The 17,666-nt window shown below is 53.2% G+C and overlaps 6 protein-coding genes across 6 annotated transcripts; 3 read left to right on the top strand and 3 right to left on the bottom strand.

The window, feature by feature from the left end:
• Positions 1 to 168: 168 nt before the first annotated feature.
• On the top strand, positions 169 to 721 carry PtrM4_125170 (RPB9, DNA-directed RNA polymerase, subunit M-Transcription elongation factor TFIIS; the record flags this gene model as incomplete). The annotated part of the gene is made up of 2 exons (XM_001939610.2): positions 169 to 245; positions 292 to 721. The coding sequence occupies 2 exons, from the start codon at positions 169 to 171 to the stop codon at positions 719 to 721; spliced, it is 507 nt and encodes a 168-aa protein (XP_001939645.2).
• Positions 722 to 1,172: 451 nt separating this feature from the next.
• Positions 1,173 to 1,682, bottom strand: PtrM4_125160 (mitochondrial 54S ribosomal protein uL14m; the record flags this gene model as incomplete). Its single annotated transcript, XM_001939609.2, has 3 exons — positions 1,173 to 1,474; positions 1,527 to 1,611; positions 1,668 to 1,682. 3 exons carry the CDS (start codon positions 1,680 to 1,682, stop codon positions 1,173 to 1,175), a joined length of 402 nt encoding a protein of 133 aa, XP_001939644.1.
• Positions 1,683 to 2,247: 565 nt separating this feature from the next.
• On the top strand, positions 2,248 to 4,144 carry PtrM4_125150 (SET domain containing protein; the record flags this gene model as incomplete). Its single annotated transcript, XM_066108700.1, has 2 exons — positions 2,248 to 4,114; positions 4,140 to 4,144. 2 exons carry the CDS (start codon positions 2,248 to 2,250, stop codon positions 4,142 to 4,144), a joined length of 1,872 nt encoding a protein of 623 aa, XP_065960692.1.
• Positions 4,145 to 6,293: 2,149 nt separating this feature from the next.
• PtrM4_125140 (Anillin multi-domain protein) lies at positions 6,294 to 10,977 on the bottom strand (the record flags this gene model as incomplete). The annotated part of the gene is made up of 5 exons (XM_066108699.1): positions 6,294 to 6,944; positions 6,997 to 8,127; positions 8,266 to 10,692; positions 10,753 to 10,878; positions 10,960 to 10,977. 5 exons carry the CDS (start codon positions 10,975 to 10,977, stop codon positions 6,294 to 6,296), a joined length of 4,353 nt encoding a protein of 1,450 aa, XP_065960691.1.
• A 509-nt stretch (positions 10,978 to 11,486) lies between these two features.
• PtrM4_125130 (SrmB, Superfamily II DNA and RNA helicase) lies at positions 11,487 to 13,391 on the top strand (the record flags this gene model as incomplete). The annotated part of the gene is made up of 1 exon (XM_066108698.1): positions 11,487 to 13,391. The coding sequence occupies one exon, from the start codon at positions 11,487 to 11,489 to the stop codon at positions 13,389 to 13,391; it is 1,905 nt and encodes a 634-aa protein (XP_065960690.1).
• Positions 13,392 to 15,998: 2,607 nt separating this feature from the next.
• On the bottom strand, positions 15,999 to 17,534 carry PtrM4_125120 (uncharacterized protein; the record flags this gene model as incomplete). The annotated part of the gene is made up of 1 exon (XM_066108697.1): positions 15,999 to 17,534. The coding sequence occupies one exon, from the start codon at positions 17,532 to 17,534 to the stop codon at positions 15,999 to 16,001; it is 1,536 nt and encodes a 511-aa protein (XP_065960689.1).
• Between the last annotated feature and the right edge of the window lie 132 nt (positions 17,535 to 17,666).

Below are 17,666 nucleotides of genomic sequence, written 5' to 3'. Positions count from 1 at the left end.
ACGGAAGTGGCGAATCAGCTGGGCCTGGCCCGCGCTTTACCGCTTTCATCTTCGTAATCGCAATGCTTCTTCTCGACCTACCTTTCCTGCCAACACGCCGCTTAGTTGTCCACAGCAACAATTAATACCGCCTACTGCGCCCACACATATTACGACACAAGGTCAAAAATGTCATCACCACTACCACAGGCACCACGTGCAAAGGGCGGCAAAGAGCCCATTCTCTTCCGCTTCTGCTCGGAATGGTGAGTCAACTTGCGACGCGCCCGTCAAGGTGTTAACCTGAAGCAGCTCCAACTTGCTATTCCCCCGTGAAGACAAGTCGGAGAACAAGTTGCTTTTCGCTTGCCGTACGTGCAGCTTCACCGAAGAGGCGCCCTCGTCCTGCGTTATGCGCCACGAAATCGCATCTACAGTCGGAGCTACAGCTGGTGTCACAGCGGAGGTTGCCCAGGATCCTACGGTTGGTCTCTCCCTCTCTGAAGCCCAAGCCGCCCAAGCTGCCCTGGACGAGGAGATGCCCTGCTGCACCATGTGCGGCATGCCCATCATATGCGAGGATTGCGGCGAGGAATCCGCCCCCGGCTTCGTGCTGGAGGCCGAGGACGAGGACCCGCAGGCCGAGCGTCCCCAGCAAGAGATGCGAGAAGAGGAGGAGAAGTTTGAGGACTACGACGAAGAAGATTTTGACGAGGACATGTGGGACGAGCCCATGTCCTGAAAGAAGACGGCATCCCGTCCCCCTCCAGTACTGTGCTAGCCAGCTGTTAAGCGTGCTCGCTGACCGTACCTCCGTCTAGTTACCGCGCATTCAAAAGCAGTGCACAGAGTGCGGCGAGAATGAGGCTGTCTTTTTCCAGTCGCAGCAGCGTACCGCCGAAACCGGCATGGTAAGTTGGCCATTGTTCCAGGCGAGCACTCCTAATATTCTCCAGGCATTGTACTTTGTATGCGCCGGTTGCGGCCACGTCTCGCGCCCAGAGAACAAGAGCGACATCAAGGATGAATAGGATAGGGCATGCATTCAGGCGGCGTTTGATCTCACGGCATCTATTGCGAGGAGTTTCGGAAAAAAAGGTCTTCAGATACCCGTATATCTGCATATACACATACTGTTACATGCTCAAGTGCTCCATAGACTCCAAAAAATACATTTCTTTCCCAGTCCGTATCTACACGTGCATGGGTGCCAGTGATAGGATCTTGGACCACTGCTTCTGTCTCAGTTCGGCAGCAACGACGCCACTAACTCTTGAGCCGATGGGTTCCCCCGCCTTGTTGATGAGCACGCAGGCGTTGTCGTCGAACTTGACCACGCTGCCATCTGGCCGTTGCCACTTCTTTGCTGTCCGTACTACGACGGCGTGTCGTACATCGCCTCGTCGCACCTTGTTCGCTGCGCTGATGGACACGCTGTTGCCCGTCTCGGGGCCAAAGTTTCGTTGTTTCTTCACGACTACTACTATGCGGTCGCCTGCCTTTGTCAACCTCTACCACGCACATGACCGTTCCAACTATTCACATACCGACTTTTGCAGGCCGCTTGGATCGCAGCACGTTGACACACTCGACTATGGCGGCGCCAGAGTTGTCGATGCAATTCACCAGTGTCTAAAAGCCCTTCCGTCAGCCACCACTCTATCCCTCGCAATTGGCGGCTAGCGCACCTTTAGCTGAATCATCGTGTGCGCCTCTTCTCCGTCGTCTGTTTGGTCGTACTAGCTTGGTTGCGCACTATCTGCCCGTGATGCGTGATGGCACGACGTTTGTTTGCATGTGCCCACAGATTGAAAGACGAAGTTGCAGTCAGCCGTCAGCCGCCGCCGTACCCTAGCCATTCGCTTAGGCATCCCTAGACTCCACGCATGCAATACGGGTCTCCATACACAGGGGTATCTTGAGCCCCAGCCTTGTCAGTCGTCTTGGTCTTGGTCTTGTCTTCCCGCTGAACCGCAAACTATCGGAGGGCTGTTGTGTTTGCCGCCTCCGTGCGCACCCGTCGCTCCTTCCTTCCCTTGTGCGCGTCTTTGCTATTATCTGCGTCGCGAGTTCCTTATTGTTCCCTCTTGGTGTATTGTACTGTGTATTGAGTGAATGCTGCGCTGCCCTTCACTTTCGCGTTTCAATCACGTCAGCGCGCCAACCTCCCCTTTAACTACGCATCCCTACGACGACACGAACGACACGAAACCTCTTTTTGTCGCGCACCCGTCTTTGTTTGCCCACTCCTCCTACCACCGCGCAGCCATGGCGCCCTCGACGAAGCTCACGCTCGACAAACTCGCCAAGTTCGACGATATCATTACTGACGCTGTGGTTGACAAAGTCTACGGCTGGTTCACTATCCGCAAAAACCGGGGTGGCCGATTTACGGGCTCGCGGGGTCTGCGTGAAGAAGACGTTGCTGATATCATCCGGCAGTATGTCATCTGGGAGAAAGATCCGGCGGAGGCGGTGCAAAAGCTGTTGCAGTTAACGGCTCTGCGCAGGTTCGTAAGTGGTCTCAAAGACAAGAACGACCAGGAGCAGTTCAAGCGCCACCTCCGAAGATACATCAACATCTATATGCCCGACTGTCAATTCGATGTAACGACGACGAACCGCTATACGATTACCGAGCACGAGGCCTCCATCACCGCGCGAAAAGACATCAACCCAAGGGAGGAGATCAAGTACTTGACTGGAGTACAAGTCGCTATGACAGAAGAGCAAGAGAAGTCGCTAGAGCTGGCGCGCAAAGACTTCAGTCTGGTCATTTCCAGCAGAAAGAAGACGCGCTCACTCTTCCTGGGGCCTGCGCGATTCGCAAATCATGACTGCGATGCCAACGCAAAGCTCACGACAAAGGGCTACGACGGAATGCAGATTGTGGCGGTGAAGCCTATCTACGAGGGAGACGAGATTACAGTTTCGTATGGCGAAGATTACTTTGGCGACAACAATGAAGAATGTCTTTGCAGCACCTGCGAAAGTCTGCAGCAGAATGGCTGGGCACCACAGAGGCGAATCGAACAGGACGAGGACGAGGAAATCGAAGGGGGCGCAGTCACGAGCCTTGAGCAGGCAGAGGACCTCATCGCGACAGACGAATCAGTCTCGTTGAAGAGGCCGCGAGACGAGTCGGATGGAGAGGCTTCGCGCGACACGACGCCCACCTGCAAACGAGCCCGGTTCGAGCAAAAGTCACCAGACAATGAGGCGGACCTTCTTCGAAAGACGACGCTCAAGAAGGCGCACAGCACTTCGTCACTACGACAAGAAGTTCCCGTATCCAGCATCGAGGACCCCTCCATCAACTTGGCACAAATGACGCGCGAAATCCGCAACCAACAGCGTGACGGCCTTCTCATGGTGAAGGTGGATGAAACCACGCCATCGCGAGAAGTGTCACCGCAGTCATCCATAGCCGCGGCCTCGCCCAAATCATCACAATCAACCGATGCCACATCGATCGAGGAAGACTTGGAGAGTAGCGCGTCCAAGGAGAAAGTCGACGCTGAGACCATCCACGAGGAGCACCCCGCACTGGGTGTGGCAACAGTGAAGACAGAAGTAACGACAATAACGACAATGGTAAACGCCCCGTGGCCCTCCCCGCCTGCAGACGACGACGCATACATGTCTGATCTCAGCGAACTCTCGTCGAGCCTCGAATTTGACAGTGAAAACGAACAGATTGTCAAGCGCAAGCCCCACGCATGCACATTCCGCACCACACGCTCCAAATCCCGCTTCGAAGTCCAGAACCGCGTCGGCACGCCCATCACCCTCTGCGAAGGCGACGAATCCTCGTACGCTGAGAACCCCCGCAAACCAGGCGACTACATGACGTCCAACGCGCTGCTGTCGGCCAAGTACTCCAAGTGGGTGAATTGCCACACGTGCGAGGCAGACTTTATCCAGCAGGACGGCTACAACACCCGCAAGGAGTGTCCGCGCTGCGAACGCCATTCCAAACTCTACGGCTTTCCTTGGCCCAAGACGGAGAAGGAAGGCAAGCACGATAGGGAGGAGAGGATACGGGATCACCGCACCGTGCACCGTTTTGTTGACCCCAACGAGGAGAGGCAGCTCAAGCGCGACAAGGTGGGGAAAGTCATCAAGAATAATATCCGTGACCGGTTCAGTACACCCAGGAGTTTGAGGATGGGCAGTGGCAGTGCCGAGATTGAGAGTGCGAAGAAGATGAAGAAGAAGGGTGGTAGGGCACGCAAGACCATGTGAGGTTTGCGTGGATCTCGCGTGCATGCATGCATGATATTGATCTTTTTTTCTTTCTCACTCTCATGTTTCTTGCATGGGTTGAAGAAGGCGGACAAACGCAGGTCCAGTCCAACGCTGTGTATGAAGCACGGAAGCATCGATCTGGATAACGGGGTGCATTGGGAGTTTTGTCTTGCTTTTTTCTTGCCTTTTTTTTTGGTTCTGCATTGTATAATACTACCCCCATCTTTTTGTCATCTACCTGCATTTGCATCTTGCGATCTTTTACATAGTCGAGATTAGTCGGCGGCTAGCTACTTTAGTTATGCGCAACGGGTTTCCATCTCTTGAGATATCTAGATTGAGGTATCTATGAAGAGAGACAGAGAGTGAGAGAGAGATGATGAGAAAAGGAAGCTTGATTTAATAACTATTTTGAAACGTGCCTTATGTCTTTGATTGATGTGTCTACGTTTATGTGTGTGTGTACTTGGTTCTGAAGAAAATAAACAGAATGTGTAATTCTAGGATAAGAATTAATAAGCGCGAATACACATGCACCTACGCTTTATTCCCTACCATCGCCTCCTGGAACTAAAAATCTGTATTCGAAACTACACGATAGTCTAACAGCAACCCCTCATACAAACCACACCAATCCTCCCACCACACCAATCCCATCCCATCCCTACATCTCCCTCATCTCCCTCATCTTCCCAACCTACATCCAACATCTTCATACCAGTCCTACTGTCCTCACAAACCTCATGTACAAACCACAACTTTCCCCCCCTCTAAACCCTCAATCTAATCCTACCAATTTACCCGCGCCAGTATAACCCCCGAATATACAATACATTTCCCCCCTGGACTTATGTGACATAGGCTACGTTCGCATCTAACCGAACTTGTCGTCTAAGCGTTCGTGAGTTACCACACGTCTACGCCGATTATGCGGATTTTGAGTGGAACAGCGTAGATGGCAGCAGCTTCTCAAGGGGCAGAGACGTATGGGTTTAGTGGGGTGGGGTATGGAAAACAGACGGTAGGGATATGAATGCGGTAGCTGTAATTAATGTTTGACCTTATTCAGCGGCGACTGCGGGGTTGATAGATAGATGAGGAATACGAATTATCAACAAGATGAATAGTACAAAGCGCATAGGGAGATAGAGAAAGACCTTGTCTCCTCCTAGATGAATAATGTTGTATGTTCTCTATATCCGTGCAGTTTAAATGTTTATCCTCCCGAATATCACCATAGCATACACGTGTCTAATATCACGCACACACAGACAAAAAGTCAAAGAGTACAAGACTCATATATATATTCACTCATTCTGACCTACGCAACTCAACTCAACTCATTCAACTCGTTCAACTACAAACTAGTCTACCCCACATAACATCTTTCTCTGTTCATGACGCTCGCTTCGCATCATCACCATCACTGACACAAAAAATCATTATGCAGAGCTTCGTAAGCCATAGCTTCAAACGAAAGAGACAACATATCCAAACGCCAGCCGGTCCGAGTAACAACGCCCTTAACAAGAAACACAACTCGCCAACGCCACGCAGTGATGAAACCGATGATGATGATGATGATGATGATGAAGTAATCAAAAAGAGACACAGAGAGAGAGGGAGGAAAACACACACACAAGGAGGAAGAGCCAGCAAGGGCAGCTATAACATCACAATCCCTCCCAACACAAACTTTTTAACATCCAAAAAAGAAAACTACGCTACGGCCTTAGCGTACGAGTGTGATGGTCGTGGTGATGGGTGGTGGTGGTATAACATTATTCTCCTCCTCAGCCTCGGGTAGCAACAAACGGACGCGCAGCACCCGATGCTGCTCCCGACCCCGTTGTCGACGTCGATGTTGTGCCTCGCTTCATCTTCCCCTGCCGCCGTCTCCAAAACCTCAATCTTAATCGATGCGAAAGGGTAGAATAGAGGCGAAACTAGAATGAGGAAGAAAAAAACAAGCCAGTAAGTAAAAGAACAGAAATGTGGCAATTGAAAATAAACAAGTTCGTGGTATCGATGATGAAGAAGAGTGAAAAAAATGGGACAAGGGATGTTTAGAAAATCATCGATCGAACCTGCTCCCTACGTCCTGGCTTGCTCGACTCCTGCGTCCGTGGCCGTGGTGGCGGCGCGTGTGACATGCGAGCGTCCTTTAGAGGAGGAGCTGGTGCATGTGATTGTGTCCGCGCATGACCCCTGGGGCTCGTCATCGATGTGAGGGCATCGTGAGACTGAGTTCGTGTGTGTGACGGTCGTCGGCCGGGGCCCGGAACGGCGGTTGGCGTACCCATTGACGATGGCATGGTCGACCGCAAAGCCTTCTCGGCCTTCTCTTTGCGCTCCTTCTCCAGCACCATGGCGGCCCAGCCCTTATTCTGAGCAATGTCCTTGCCGACAGTCTCAGACAGAACCTTCATCCAAGCCTCCTTTTGTTCGCGGCTATCGGCGTAGAAATCGATGACCTCGCCGTTGGCGAAACGGATACGGAAACCTTCTTCAACGAACATGTAACCCTCCTCATCTTCAGCAAAGCCAGACTTCCGTCGGCCACCTTGTTTTGTAGCAGAGGGTTGTTGTAGAGCACTCTTATCGTCCATGAGCTTGGAAGCCTTGGTTAGGTTGATCGTAGCGCGCGGTTGACGAGTCGACTCGTGGTAAGCAGTGAGCTTTGTGCCTTCCAATCGGAAGAAACGACGTCGCCAGAACTACATGTCATGTTAGCTGAGCTCTATAAGATGTTCAATGGTTCCGACTCACAGGACAATCGCCACCCTGCTGGCTCAAGGTACCCTCGAAGCTGATATCCTTGACTTGCTCGGCTTCCTTCAACTCCCGAATGCAGGCATTCATACTCTTGGGCATGTCCTCGTTCTTTGCGTTCTTTGGCTTGGGGACATACAAGAGCTGAAGAGTAAGCTTGCCAATCCGGTATGGTGGACGACGAACAACACCTCCACGCTTGCTCTTCACACTGCTAGCGCCAGTGTTATCGACGGCCCACTCGTTGAAGCATGGGACGTCAACTGTCAACGGACGTCCATAAGCTTGATTCTCGTGATTGCTGAGGCAGACATAAGCACGTGCAAATGATCCATCGGGGCCGACGAGGTCGTGGAGAAGTTCCCAAGCTGTCGCCTGGTGATTCCGCTTGGCGGCAGCTTGTGCCTGCTGGTGCTCTTGAAGGGCGATACGATCAGCCTCCTCTTGCGCCTTGCGCTCTTGCTCCTTCCTCTTCTTTGGCGATGAGAGGAGATTGCGGAAGGCAGAGGCCGACTTCTTGTGGTTGATGATCTTGGAGGGTGTGGGGATAACCTGTGGCGCCACAGGAGGCTCGAGCTTAGTCTGGAGAGTGAGCTGGAACTCGAGGTCATCGAGCACGACGAGCTCAAACTCCTGACCAATAGGGGCAGATGGCTTGAGGTCCAACCAAGACGTAGTGACACAGTGCAAGCCGTTGTCAAGGGTCAGTTGGAAGTGACAGCGTTCGTGCTTTGGCAGGGGCAGATCAAGATCCTTGACACCAACCACCTTCACAAAGACCCTACCTCGCTCTTCACCATCCTCAAACACATCGTCATCGTCGTCACCCTTCTCAGCGACGGAGTCGAGGTTGGCACCAACCGCTGATTCCTGTCCAGGAAGCGGTGGAGCTGGACCCTCGGACATGCGTTGCCGGCGACCAGATGCTGTTCGGATGCTCTTCCTGCGGGGCTTACCGATCCAGGGCTCCTTCGTCCAAGCGGGCTTGCGCTCGGCGCTTGTCTTACGAGAGGTGGCTCTCGCAGCTGCATCGTTGGAGGCCTCTGACTCGGCAGGAGGCTTCTCATCGCTGAATTGCCGGCTGCTCGCAACAACAACCTTTGTGTTTTCACGCATCATGTATCCTTTCTGTTGGGGGGAATTGTCGTTAGCGGGACCGTGCCTGTATACAAAGCCTTCTCCTGACATCAGACTCGCGGCTTCATGCGGCGCGGCCGTGGATGCAGGGAATCTGGCGTAGGAGGGTAAAGGAAAAAGCTTCTGTACCTTTTGTGACTCAATGATGTTGTCAAACTCTTTGTCCAGACCAAAGCTGAGGTCGTTGGAATCGTCGCCAAGGTTGAGCTCACCAAGCTTCAGGTCAAGGATACGGCTCTCCCTGCTTGTCAAGCTGAGTTGGGAGCTCTCCTCCTCGATGTGTCCAATCTCAAAGTTGAGCGACTGGCGCTTGGGGCTCCGCTGAGGCAGCGGCGGAATATGCTCGCCACTGACCTGGCGGCGTGCTGCTGCCATGTCAACCTCATCAGGAATGAGTGATGGACGAGTCTTCAGCTTGCCTCCCCGGATGGTGGCCTCTCGTTGGGGAACCTCTGGGGAACTCTCATGCGGGGGTGGAGACTGGGCAACAGGATGCCGAATGACAGAGTCTGGTGTACCAGGCTCCGACCCGGAGTCGTCATCTTCTTCCCTGGTGCTCTCAGGTGTGGTGGGTCTGCGAAGGAAATCGCGCATTGCATCTAGCTTAGGAGCAGTGTCCAATGGACACGCAGCGGTTGCAAAAGAAGCTTGGAGTGGGTCAAGCGTCAGATCGACATCCTTACCTTCCATGGTGGAGTACATCTCGTCTTCCTTGGCCTGCTTCTCAGGTGCAGCAGCAGGGGAAGAGGGAACAGCAGTGGGTGTTGAAGGACCAGAAGAGTTGATAGTGCCCGTGGAGTTTGGCTGCTCCTCAGGTTCAGGAGAAGGCGAGTATTGGCTGGTGTCATCATCGTCCTCAGTTTGTGGTGGCATGGGATGGCGGATGACGGATGACTCGCGCTCATAGTCCTCCATCTCAGACATGGAGCTGCCGTCTACATTTGATGTGTCCGCGCCTTCAACTTCGGTGTTCTCTCCGTAGCTGTACGCATCGTAAACACTGTCAGCTTCGCTCTCGGTGATACCGGAAACGGCGCGCGGTTGCTCGTCGAAGTTGGAAGAAGCCTCGCGCGAAGGGATGGGGACGTCCGGGTCCAGGTCGGCGAGATCGCCATAGCTACGTTCCGGGCTAGACTCAAGGTCATAGCCACTGTACTCTTCTTCCGTCTCTGTTTCTTCGCCTTCAAAGGTGCGGCTCTTGACGCGGCGCAGGATCGATTCGCGAGAGATGCGCGGGACCTTGGGCTCGTCAATCTGGAGCTCGGACGCTGTGACATCAACGTCTGTAACGTCCGCTTCGACAGACTTTTGAACCCTCTCCTGTGTTGGTGTGCTCGTATCGCGGTCGTTGTCGAAGTTCATCAAGCGCATGCGGTCTTCGAGGGACATGGAGACTTCTCGCATGTTGAGGAGATCGTTCTTGGAGATGCCCGCAGCCTGGGGAAGCTGAGGGAGAGACCGCCGTCTATCGCTAACAACTCGCTCAGCTGTGTTGGCCAGGCCGATGCTAGAGTCGCGCCGCCGAGAACCGCTCGAGATACCGGGAAGAGGAGGAAGAGGCCTTGCATCGCTATCAGAGGCTGCGGAGCTCATGCGTGAGCGGTTGGTGGTGCCGTTGGGACGCGCATTCGGCATGGGGCTGTTGTCGCGGCCTTCGAAGACATCGTCGTAGGCGTCGGTGAGCGATGTGTTGGCGGCGTCGGGGCTCATGTGGCGCCAGTCCTCGGGCAAGACAACGGGTGTCTTGTCGGTATCTTCCAGCGAAGCATCGAAGCTGTCGTCCTGGTCGAAGCTCACTTCCTCCTCGGTTTCCTCCTCGGAATCGTAGCTACCGTCACGCGACGCAGTTGCCACGGAAGGATCGGGTGTGACCATCTCAAACTCTGTGATTTGCGGTGGAGCGGTGTCGAAGGTCACACTCTTAGCATGACGGCGCAGTGGGCGAGGTGTCTTTTGCTGGAGCTCCTCGGCCTCGGATGTCATGCTGGAGTCGTGGTTGTACTGTGGTGAGTTGAAGCGGCCATTGCTGACCAGCGATGACTTGGTTGGCGACATGCGGCCTTCAGACGGTGAGGCCTTGGATGGAGAAGCGAACGACGACTGTGTGGGGAGCTTCGCGGGCGAAGTCTTGGACGGGCTGGGAGCTGGAATCCGTGTCTGGCTCTCGGAACGGGTGTGACGGTGGCCCTTGGTGGGGCTCTGGTTCTCTTGACGCATTCCCTGAATGCCATTCCCACCATAAGCGTTGCCCTGGATGGTGGCGTTGAGCGGACGCCCGGCAGCGAGCGGTCGTTCCAGTGGCTGGACGGCAGTGGGGTCGTACTCGTGCTTTTGCTCACGTGCGAACATGCTGCTGTTCTTGACGCGCGACTGCTTCTTGAGGTTCTCAATCGAGTTGCGCTTGGGCGAAAGTGGCGAGCTAACTTCAAAGTCGTTCTCTGACGTGTCGAAGCGGCTCTTGGGCGACGTCGTCTGCTCTTTCCAGAATAAACGTGGGCTGTTGGTGAAGGGTGATGAGTCCCGGAAAGGAGAGCTCTCCTTGGTCAGGTGTATCTTCTGTGACATGTCAGTTTTGTTTATCCTAAACACTCTGACCGTGCCGTGATCTGCACGCACCTTCGTGGCCTGGTTCCAGCTGGGCGAGTTCCTGCGATGCTCATGGGGTCCAATCTCAGACAGCGGACGGCCGCTGCCCTTTATGGGGGAGCCAGCGGGCGTCTTGTTGATGCGCAGCGGCGACACCTGCCGGCGAAGTCAGGATTGCGTCCGGGGCACCGCAGTCACGGGACGGCGAGGATGATGAGGTGGATGAGGGGAACTTACCGCTTCATTGCGCGACATGTTGGCTGGCGTGGATTGGCAACAGGCCGACTTGTGAGTTTCGAGTGTCTAGCTAGGGCGTGCCTGTCTCTGCGTCGTGTGGCAGAAAGCTGCTCGCGAAGAATGGACTCCGTCGAGGAGTGTGCACAGCGAATAACGGATGCACGCTGATTAAATAGGAAGCAAAGAAGTGAAGGACACCGACTTGCACGCTGGGTGGTGAGCGATGGGGAAGCGGAGGAGGAGGTGGTGGATGCGCGTGCGATGTGGTTGGGGCCGCCCGGTGCTATCAAGTGTTTGATAGCCGGGATGAGGGCAGCACGTCGGTAAATGCTGGCGTTGCTGCGGCAACACCAGGCTTATCGCCTACTAGCCTCGAAATTATCGTGCGATCGCCCGTGCAGCTGGCGCCGGCGACGTCAGATCGGATCGCCTAGTAGCTGCATGTGCAGAGTCTAGTTTCACTTTTCAAATCCTCCATAGAGACATATTGCCGTGCCATTGCTATAGGACGACGTTTCATCCAAGTCATGTTGCGGCGAGCCACCAAGGCCTGTCCTTTTTGCGAGGTGCGGGCGTTGCTGGGTCCACCAACGGGAAACCTCATCCAAGCCCGTCTGTACACCCAATTGCAGCGGGAACGGGGCGAACGCCATGGCGCATCTTCTGCGCGTCCATCCAGCTATGCGCGCCGTCGTGAAAACCCCCGTCCGTCACGCATGGTGCTGTCGGAAGACGTTGGGCGCACGTCTGAACGAACCCCACGGAGAAAACCGGACGCATTTGGATACCTCAATCGCACAGAGGTGCCGCGGGGCTTAGAGCGGGTACGCGAACAGAGGGAAGCACGTGGGGGTAGACAGGCAACGGGGCGCGACGATGGCAAGAGGAGGACAAGATCAGATGGCTTCCATGCCCTCAAGATGCAGAGTTCGCTGCACCAGGTACCCTATAGCAACCGCACCGCCATCAAGCGTAAGATGGAGGAATACGACTCCTTCGACAAGTTCCCCCTCGCCGAACCCATCCTCAGCGCCATCAAGGACGCCCTCCCCGGCCTCGAATATCGCAACCCCACACCCGCCCAAGCCGTTGCAATACCAGCCCTACTGGGCTTGCAGAAGACCGTGCGAGCAAAAGTAAAGGCAAAGCAAAGTGGACCCGACACGTTTCTTTTGGCTGCCGAAACGGGTTCCGGGAAGACGTTGGCCTACCTGCTTCCGACACTGGACGCTATCAAGGCGGAAGAACTGCAGGAAAAGGAAGATGCCGAAGAACAAGCGCAGAAGGATGCCCAGAAGGCGCAGGCCGACTCACAGGACCGAAGGACCGACATGTTCGCCGCAGAGGAACCCCAAATTAACAAGGCAGTAGACCCAGCACGACCACGAGCCATCATCCTTGTTCCATCCGCTGAACTGGTGGCCCAAGTCGGTGCCGTGGCAAAGTCGCTCTCCCACACTGTCAAGTTTCGCGCTGCGCCCATATCCGCCAAGATGACTGCCAAAGTCATTCGCAATCAACTCTTCAATCCCAACGGAGTCGACGTTGTTATTAGCACACCCCCGTTGTTAGCCAGTATCGCCGAAAGCAACCCCAACATCCTCGCCCGCGTCACTCACCTCATCTGCGACGAAGCAGACTCCCTCTTCGACCGCTCCTTCAAAGAAAGCACCACCGAAATCCTCGACCGAGCCACCCCATCGCTCAAGAAACTGCTCCTCTGCTCCGCCACCATCCCAAAGTACCTCGACAAGTACCTCGCCGACAGATTCCCCGACATGCAACGCCTCGTCACACCCAACCTCCACGCCATCCCGCGACGAGTCCAACTCGGTGTCGTAGACGTAAACAAGGACCCATACCGCGGCAACAAAAACCTCGCCTGCGCCGACACAATCTGGCAGATTGGCAAAGCATCCGGCGACTACGACCCCAACGAAGGAAAAGAAGCCATTCCCATCAAGCGCATCCTCGTCTTCGTCAACCAACGCGAAGACACCGAAGCCGTAGCCCAATACCTCGTGTCAAAAGGCATCGACGCCCTAGCCTTCCACCGCGACACGGATCCCTCGCGCGCAGCCAAAATCCTCAATTCCTTCACCAGCGACATGTTGATCAAAGCCCCTGTGTCTGCAGATGGCGGAGATGTCGCTCCTCCTCCGAAACAAGAATCGTCGAATAAACGCACGCTGCCTAATACAAAGGTCATTGTAACTACGGATCTGGGCTCAAGAGGTATCGACACCGTGTCGGTAAAACATGTCATTTTGTACGATGTACCGCATACTACTATTGATTTCATTCATCGCCTGGGTAGGACGGGACGTATGGGTAGGAGAGGCCGCGGTATTGTGTTGTTGGGAGCGGGTGATAGGGCGGACGTGGTTAGGGAGGTTAAGGATGCCATGTTTAGGGGTGAGGCGTTGATCTAGATGGATTGGATGGGTTTAGAAGAAAAAAAAGGTGTTGTGTATTGATAGACGATATGATGTGATTATGATGCATGTTTGGAATGTAGATATACCCCCGCTGCTCTCGCATAGTTTTTTTGAGCTGTATGGTGTACTGCAACCACCCCCGCCCTCTCAACAGGAACAACCAAATACCAAGGTTTTTCTCAGCCTCGCGCCTTCTTTTGTATCGTGTGCGAACGTGGCAAGATTCTATTTTCGTTCTGTTTCTGGCTTTAGGGCTTTCCGTATACAGAGTGTCTCCCTGCGGCTCGCTTAATATGGATAAAGTCGGTTCCTTGTATGGGTATTACACTCGCACTTTGTGAACACGAGGGTCTCGAAGCGAAGGGAACGCCGAACAACCAGGATCAAGGGACATAACCTCTGGAGCGTGTATATTAAAGTTTATGCGGGAAAGGAATGTGGTAACAGTGGCGAACGTGGCAAGATTAAATGTATGTAAGGGGGAATGTGGTGGCGAAATTGGCGAGATTTGTAGTCGTACTATAACGTGGTTTGATGATATATGTGAGTGTGTGCGGGATCTACATATTGTAGATTGAGGGTCTACCACTGCATGAAAAGGCTAGAAGGGTGGGAATCTGGGGATAGATTGTGTATTGCTGAATATAGTTTTTTCTTTTCTGGTTGTGGGGTTTGTGGTTGTTGTATAAAAGACGGGCTTGCTTCGGTGTAAGGGGGCTATCGTGTATATCATCTACCGTCGACGCCGCTGGTTTCTTAACAGCTGCTGTCTCTCATCTTCTACCTCCATCTTCTTCCTCCTCTTCCACCCTCCTTCCCTCACATAACCCCTTCTAACCACTACCACCACCACCACCCACATCCCATCATGCACCTCACCACCCTCCTCGCCCTCCTCCCTCTCCTCACCCCCCCTCGCCCTCGCAGCCCCACCCACCGCACCCCGAATATCACGCCTCGTCTTCTCCGGCTCGGGCTGCCCCTCGTCATCCTCGTCCGTAACCTCCACCTCCGCCACCCTGGGCGACACAGCCGGCGTAACATTCAGCCAACTACGGGGCTCAAACACCGACAACTGCGCCGTACACGTGCAATCCACAGGCGCCTCTGCTGGCTGGCAGGTCGCCGTGCGGGGGGGTTACGTATGAAGGGGATGTAGTACTGAAAGGGGCGAGTGGGTTAGATACGTATACGCAGGTGTTTTGGAGTGATAGGGCTAGTGATACGGTGAGTTTGTTCTTTGGAGTCTTATCTTGGTGATTGAATTGGGCTAATGGTGTTTGATGGATAGGGTACTCTGACGGGAGGGTTAACATGCAATGGACCGGATATCAACAGTCGTGTTAGTGTCCAAAGCAGTACTTCTGATCTCAAGTGGTCGAAGTGTACGGGTGCGGATGGGGATCCGGGGATTCTAAACATCAACTTTAGACCCATTGTGCAAGGGAATTATGGGAGTTATGATTTTAAGAGTGCGGTTTGGAAGTTGGAGTGGAGGACTTGTTAGAGATGGATTGGTTTGGTTAGACAAAGTTGGAGTTTTGAATGATAGACAGGTTGTTCTTTCGATTGGTATTGTCTTTCTGTGGTATAATTGGAGCACACAATGTCGCTGTTGTAACAACTTCTGTGGGTGTAGTAGATTTACCCAAAGAGTTGTCTTGTTGTCTATTGGGTGCTTCAGATGTAACGGAGTTAGCAGAGTCATCCTGGACTAGTGCAGTTAGTTACGATTTCTGTATACCGATTACGTGATGACTACGTAGTTGGCAAAACTATAACGGTAAACAGTCGTTATGAATCAGTGGAGCAGCTGGACAATGTGGATCTTGTTGTTTTGCACGGCGAGTGTCGTGGCAACATACAATAAACATCTTCCTACTTACCGTGTGTCACCAACTGCCGTCTGCTTACTCCACTTCTTTCCAGGAATCCCCGTCTGGGATGTCACTGCTACGGTTACCAAAACAAACAGGGATACATGGAAACAAGAACAGTAGCGTGGAGGATCAAAACAGCCTACCTAGTACTAGGTACTCGGTATACTCAGGCCATATGACCTAATAATAGACTGTGGAGAACGCGGCCCCGTTAATCTCGTCGTTACACAAATTTTGGAAAGAATCGCGACTTGGCTTCTGCGGTTGGCCGTCTCGGTTCTCGCATGTATCATTCATATCCAAGGCAAATGGTTGCTCCAACATATGTTGGTCGTGTTGACTAGGCGACGGCCAGGGTGAAGGCAGGCTGTGACAGGGGTCTAACGGGAGCTGTCTCCGTGCAGCCTATCAGCCGCATATGTAAGATTGTGGCATCAGGGAGGATGCCAGATGGAACTTTTGTGGCTTGTTGGCGACCTTGTTTTGGCGGCACAATGGCATTGTTTACTCGTAAATGGTGGGTCCAGGATGCAGATGTAAACAGTTGGGCCAGTGATCGGAATGGTCTGGTCTGGTCTGGTCTGTACCCTCAGACCAGACCAGACCAGGTGCTTACATAAGGACCGGTCCGACCAGACCGGTCCGACCAACAAGACCGCCAAGAATGAGGCTGAAGCAAAGAAGGAAGCCGAGGAAATGTGTTTTACTACTGACTGTCAATCTAGTCGTCTTCGTTCTCACTATCCTCGATATCGCTGTTCCCCTCAGCTTGGGGCTTTCCATACCAGGCCCGGAGACACTCGCACGCTTCTATAATATCTGCCTTCAGCCTACCACGGCGATCGACGATAGTAAGCTTCGCGCTACTAAAAAGACGTTCGCATTCATCCGACATAGGCGAGATCGCAAACATGTCTAGAGCGAAGCGAGCGAGATCTCGTTGGGAGTCGTAGCGAGATAGCCAGTACGCAATAGCCTCATTGCAACCTGCCTCTTCGTTATGAAGCCGGTCAGTAGAGATGTATTGTTCATACAAATCAGTTGTAGAAACTGGAGCGTCTATTCGAATGCGCTTATGTTCCCGCTGGCGATCAAATGCTGGGTCAGGATCTCTCTCCTTCCTGGCTGGTGGTGGCAGCATCTCGACAGGGTACCTTCCCTTATACTCTGTCTCCCAGAGATGCTTCACCGCTAATTGTGCGTTTTCAAACCACCTCTTCTTCTCTTCGTCGCCATGAAGAACCCACTCTTGCCTGAACCATCCCCACTTGCGATATGGATCAAGGATTTGAGCCGCATAATATGCCGGTGGAAGGTCAGTATCTTCAGGGAATCGATTTTGCCAATTCAGCTGCTGATTGTTATAGTACTCAACGCACTTTAACCAAGCAGCATCAGCGCAGCCTTGAAGGTACTTCCATGTAAAGTTGTTATCGTCCTCAGTGTGGATGTCGTGGTAGTGATCCTTCGTCTCGCTTATCTCCCGGAGAAGGCAGTCCAAAGTTGAAAACCAGTCCGCAAGTGACGTCTTCTTACCTTCAGAAAGCAAAGTTGCAGCATAGAAGTCTTTGAGAGCGAGTTCAATCTTTTCAAGCTCAAACCAGTGCTGTCCATCAAGCTTAAAGTTCGCGATCCCTACGGAGCCCTTTCCAGGTACATGACGAGCCGAGAAGAGCTCTAAACGTTCTCGAACATTTAATGCACGTGTAATCGAATAAAACCATGAGTTCCAGCGGGTCGAGTTGTTCTGGATAAGCTCAAGCCCGTCGAATTGCGAAAGATCTCCGCCGATAATAATTGTAGCAAACTCCTCACGCCGTTGTGGAGTAAGCCTGATGTATCGCACCAGGTTGTGAAGACGACCCAAACATCCGAACTTCTTCCAGAGCTCTTCCACCTTCGTATAGTCGCCACGTTGATGATGCTTCTCCAGCTTCGCAAGATACTTCTCACAGTTTCGCCCCATAAGGAACGCCTGGCAACAGAGGTTGATGACATGGCCCAAGCAACGCAGCCGGCGATGACGACGTTGTTTTGACTTCATCCATGGGCAGAGATCCTTGAGTATAAACTCAACAGCGGTATCATTTGCCGAGGCATTATCCAGCATAAAGTATCCAATCTGATCTCCGCTAATGTCGTATTCTTCCAGCAATTCAAGGACCACCGATCCAAGATTCTCTCCAGTATGTTCGCCGTATATACGTCGCATACCTAAAGCGGTAACACGTCGCATGCCGGTAGTATCAATCCACATAGCGACGACGCCTAGGATAGCGTAAGGGTTTGGTGAAGTCCAGAGATCAAAGGAGATAGAGATCCTACTCCGTGAATGGTGTAGGTCCTCCCTAAGCTGTTGCTTCTTCGATATGAATGCATTCATTACCCA

The sequence above is a fragment of the Pyrenophora tritici-repentis genome, chromosome 7, assembly GCF_003171515.1.
Source record: "Pyrenophora tritici-repentis strain M4 chromosome 7, whole genome shotgun sequence".
Lineage (NCBI taxonomy): Eukaryota > Fungi > Ascomycota > Dothideomycetes > Pleosporales > Pleosporaceae > Pyrenophora > Pyrenophora tritici-repentis.
Note: the sequence above shows the minus strand (reverse complement) of the source record. Positions and strands in the feature narration are given on the sequence as shown.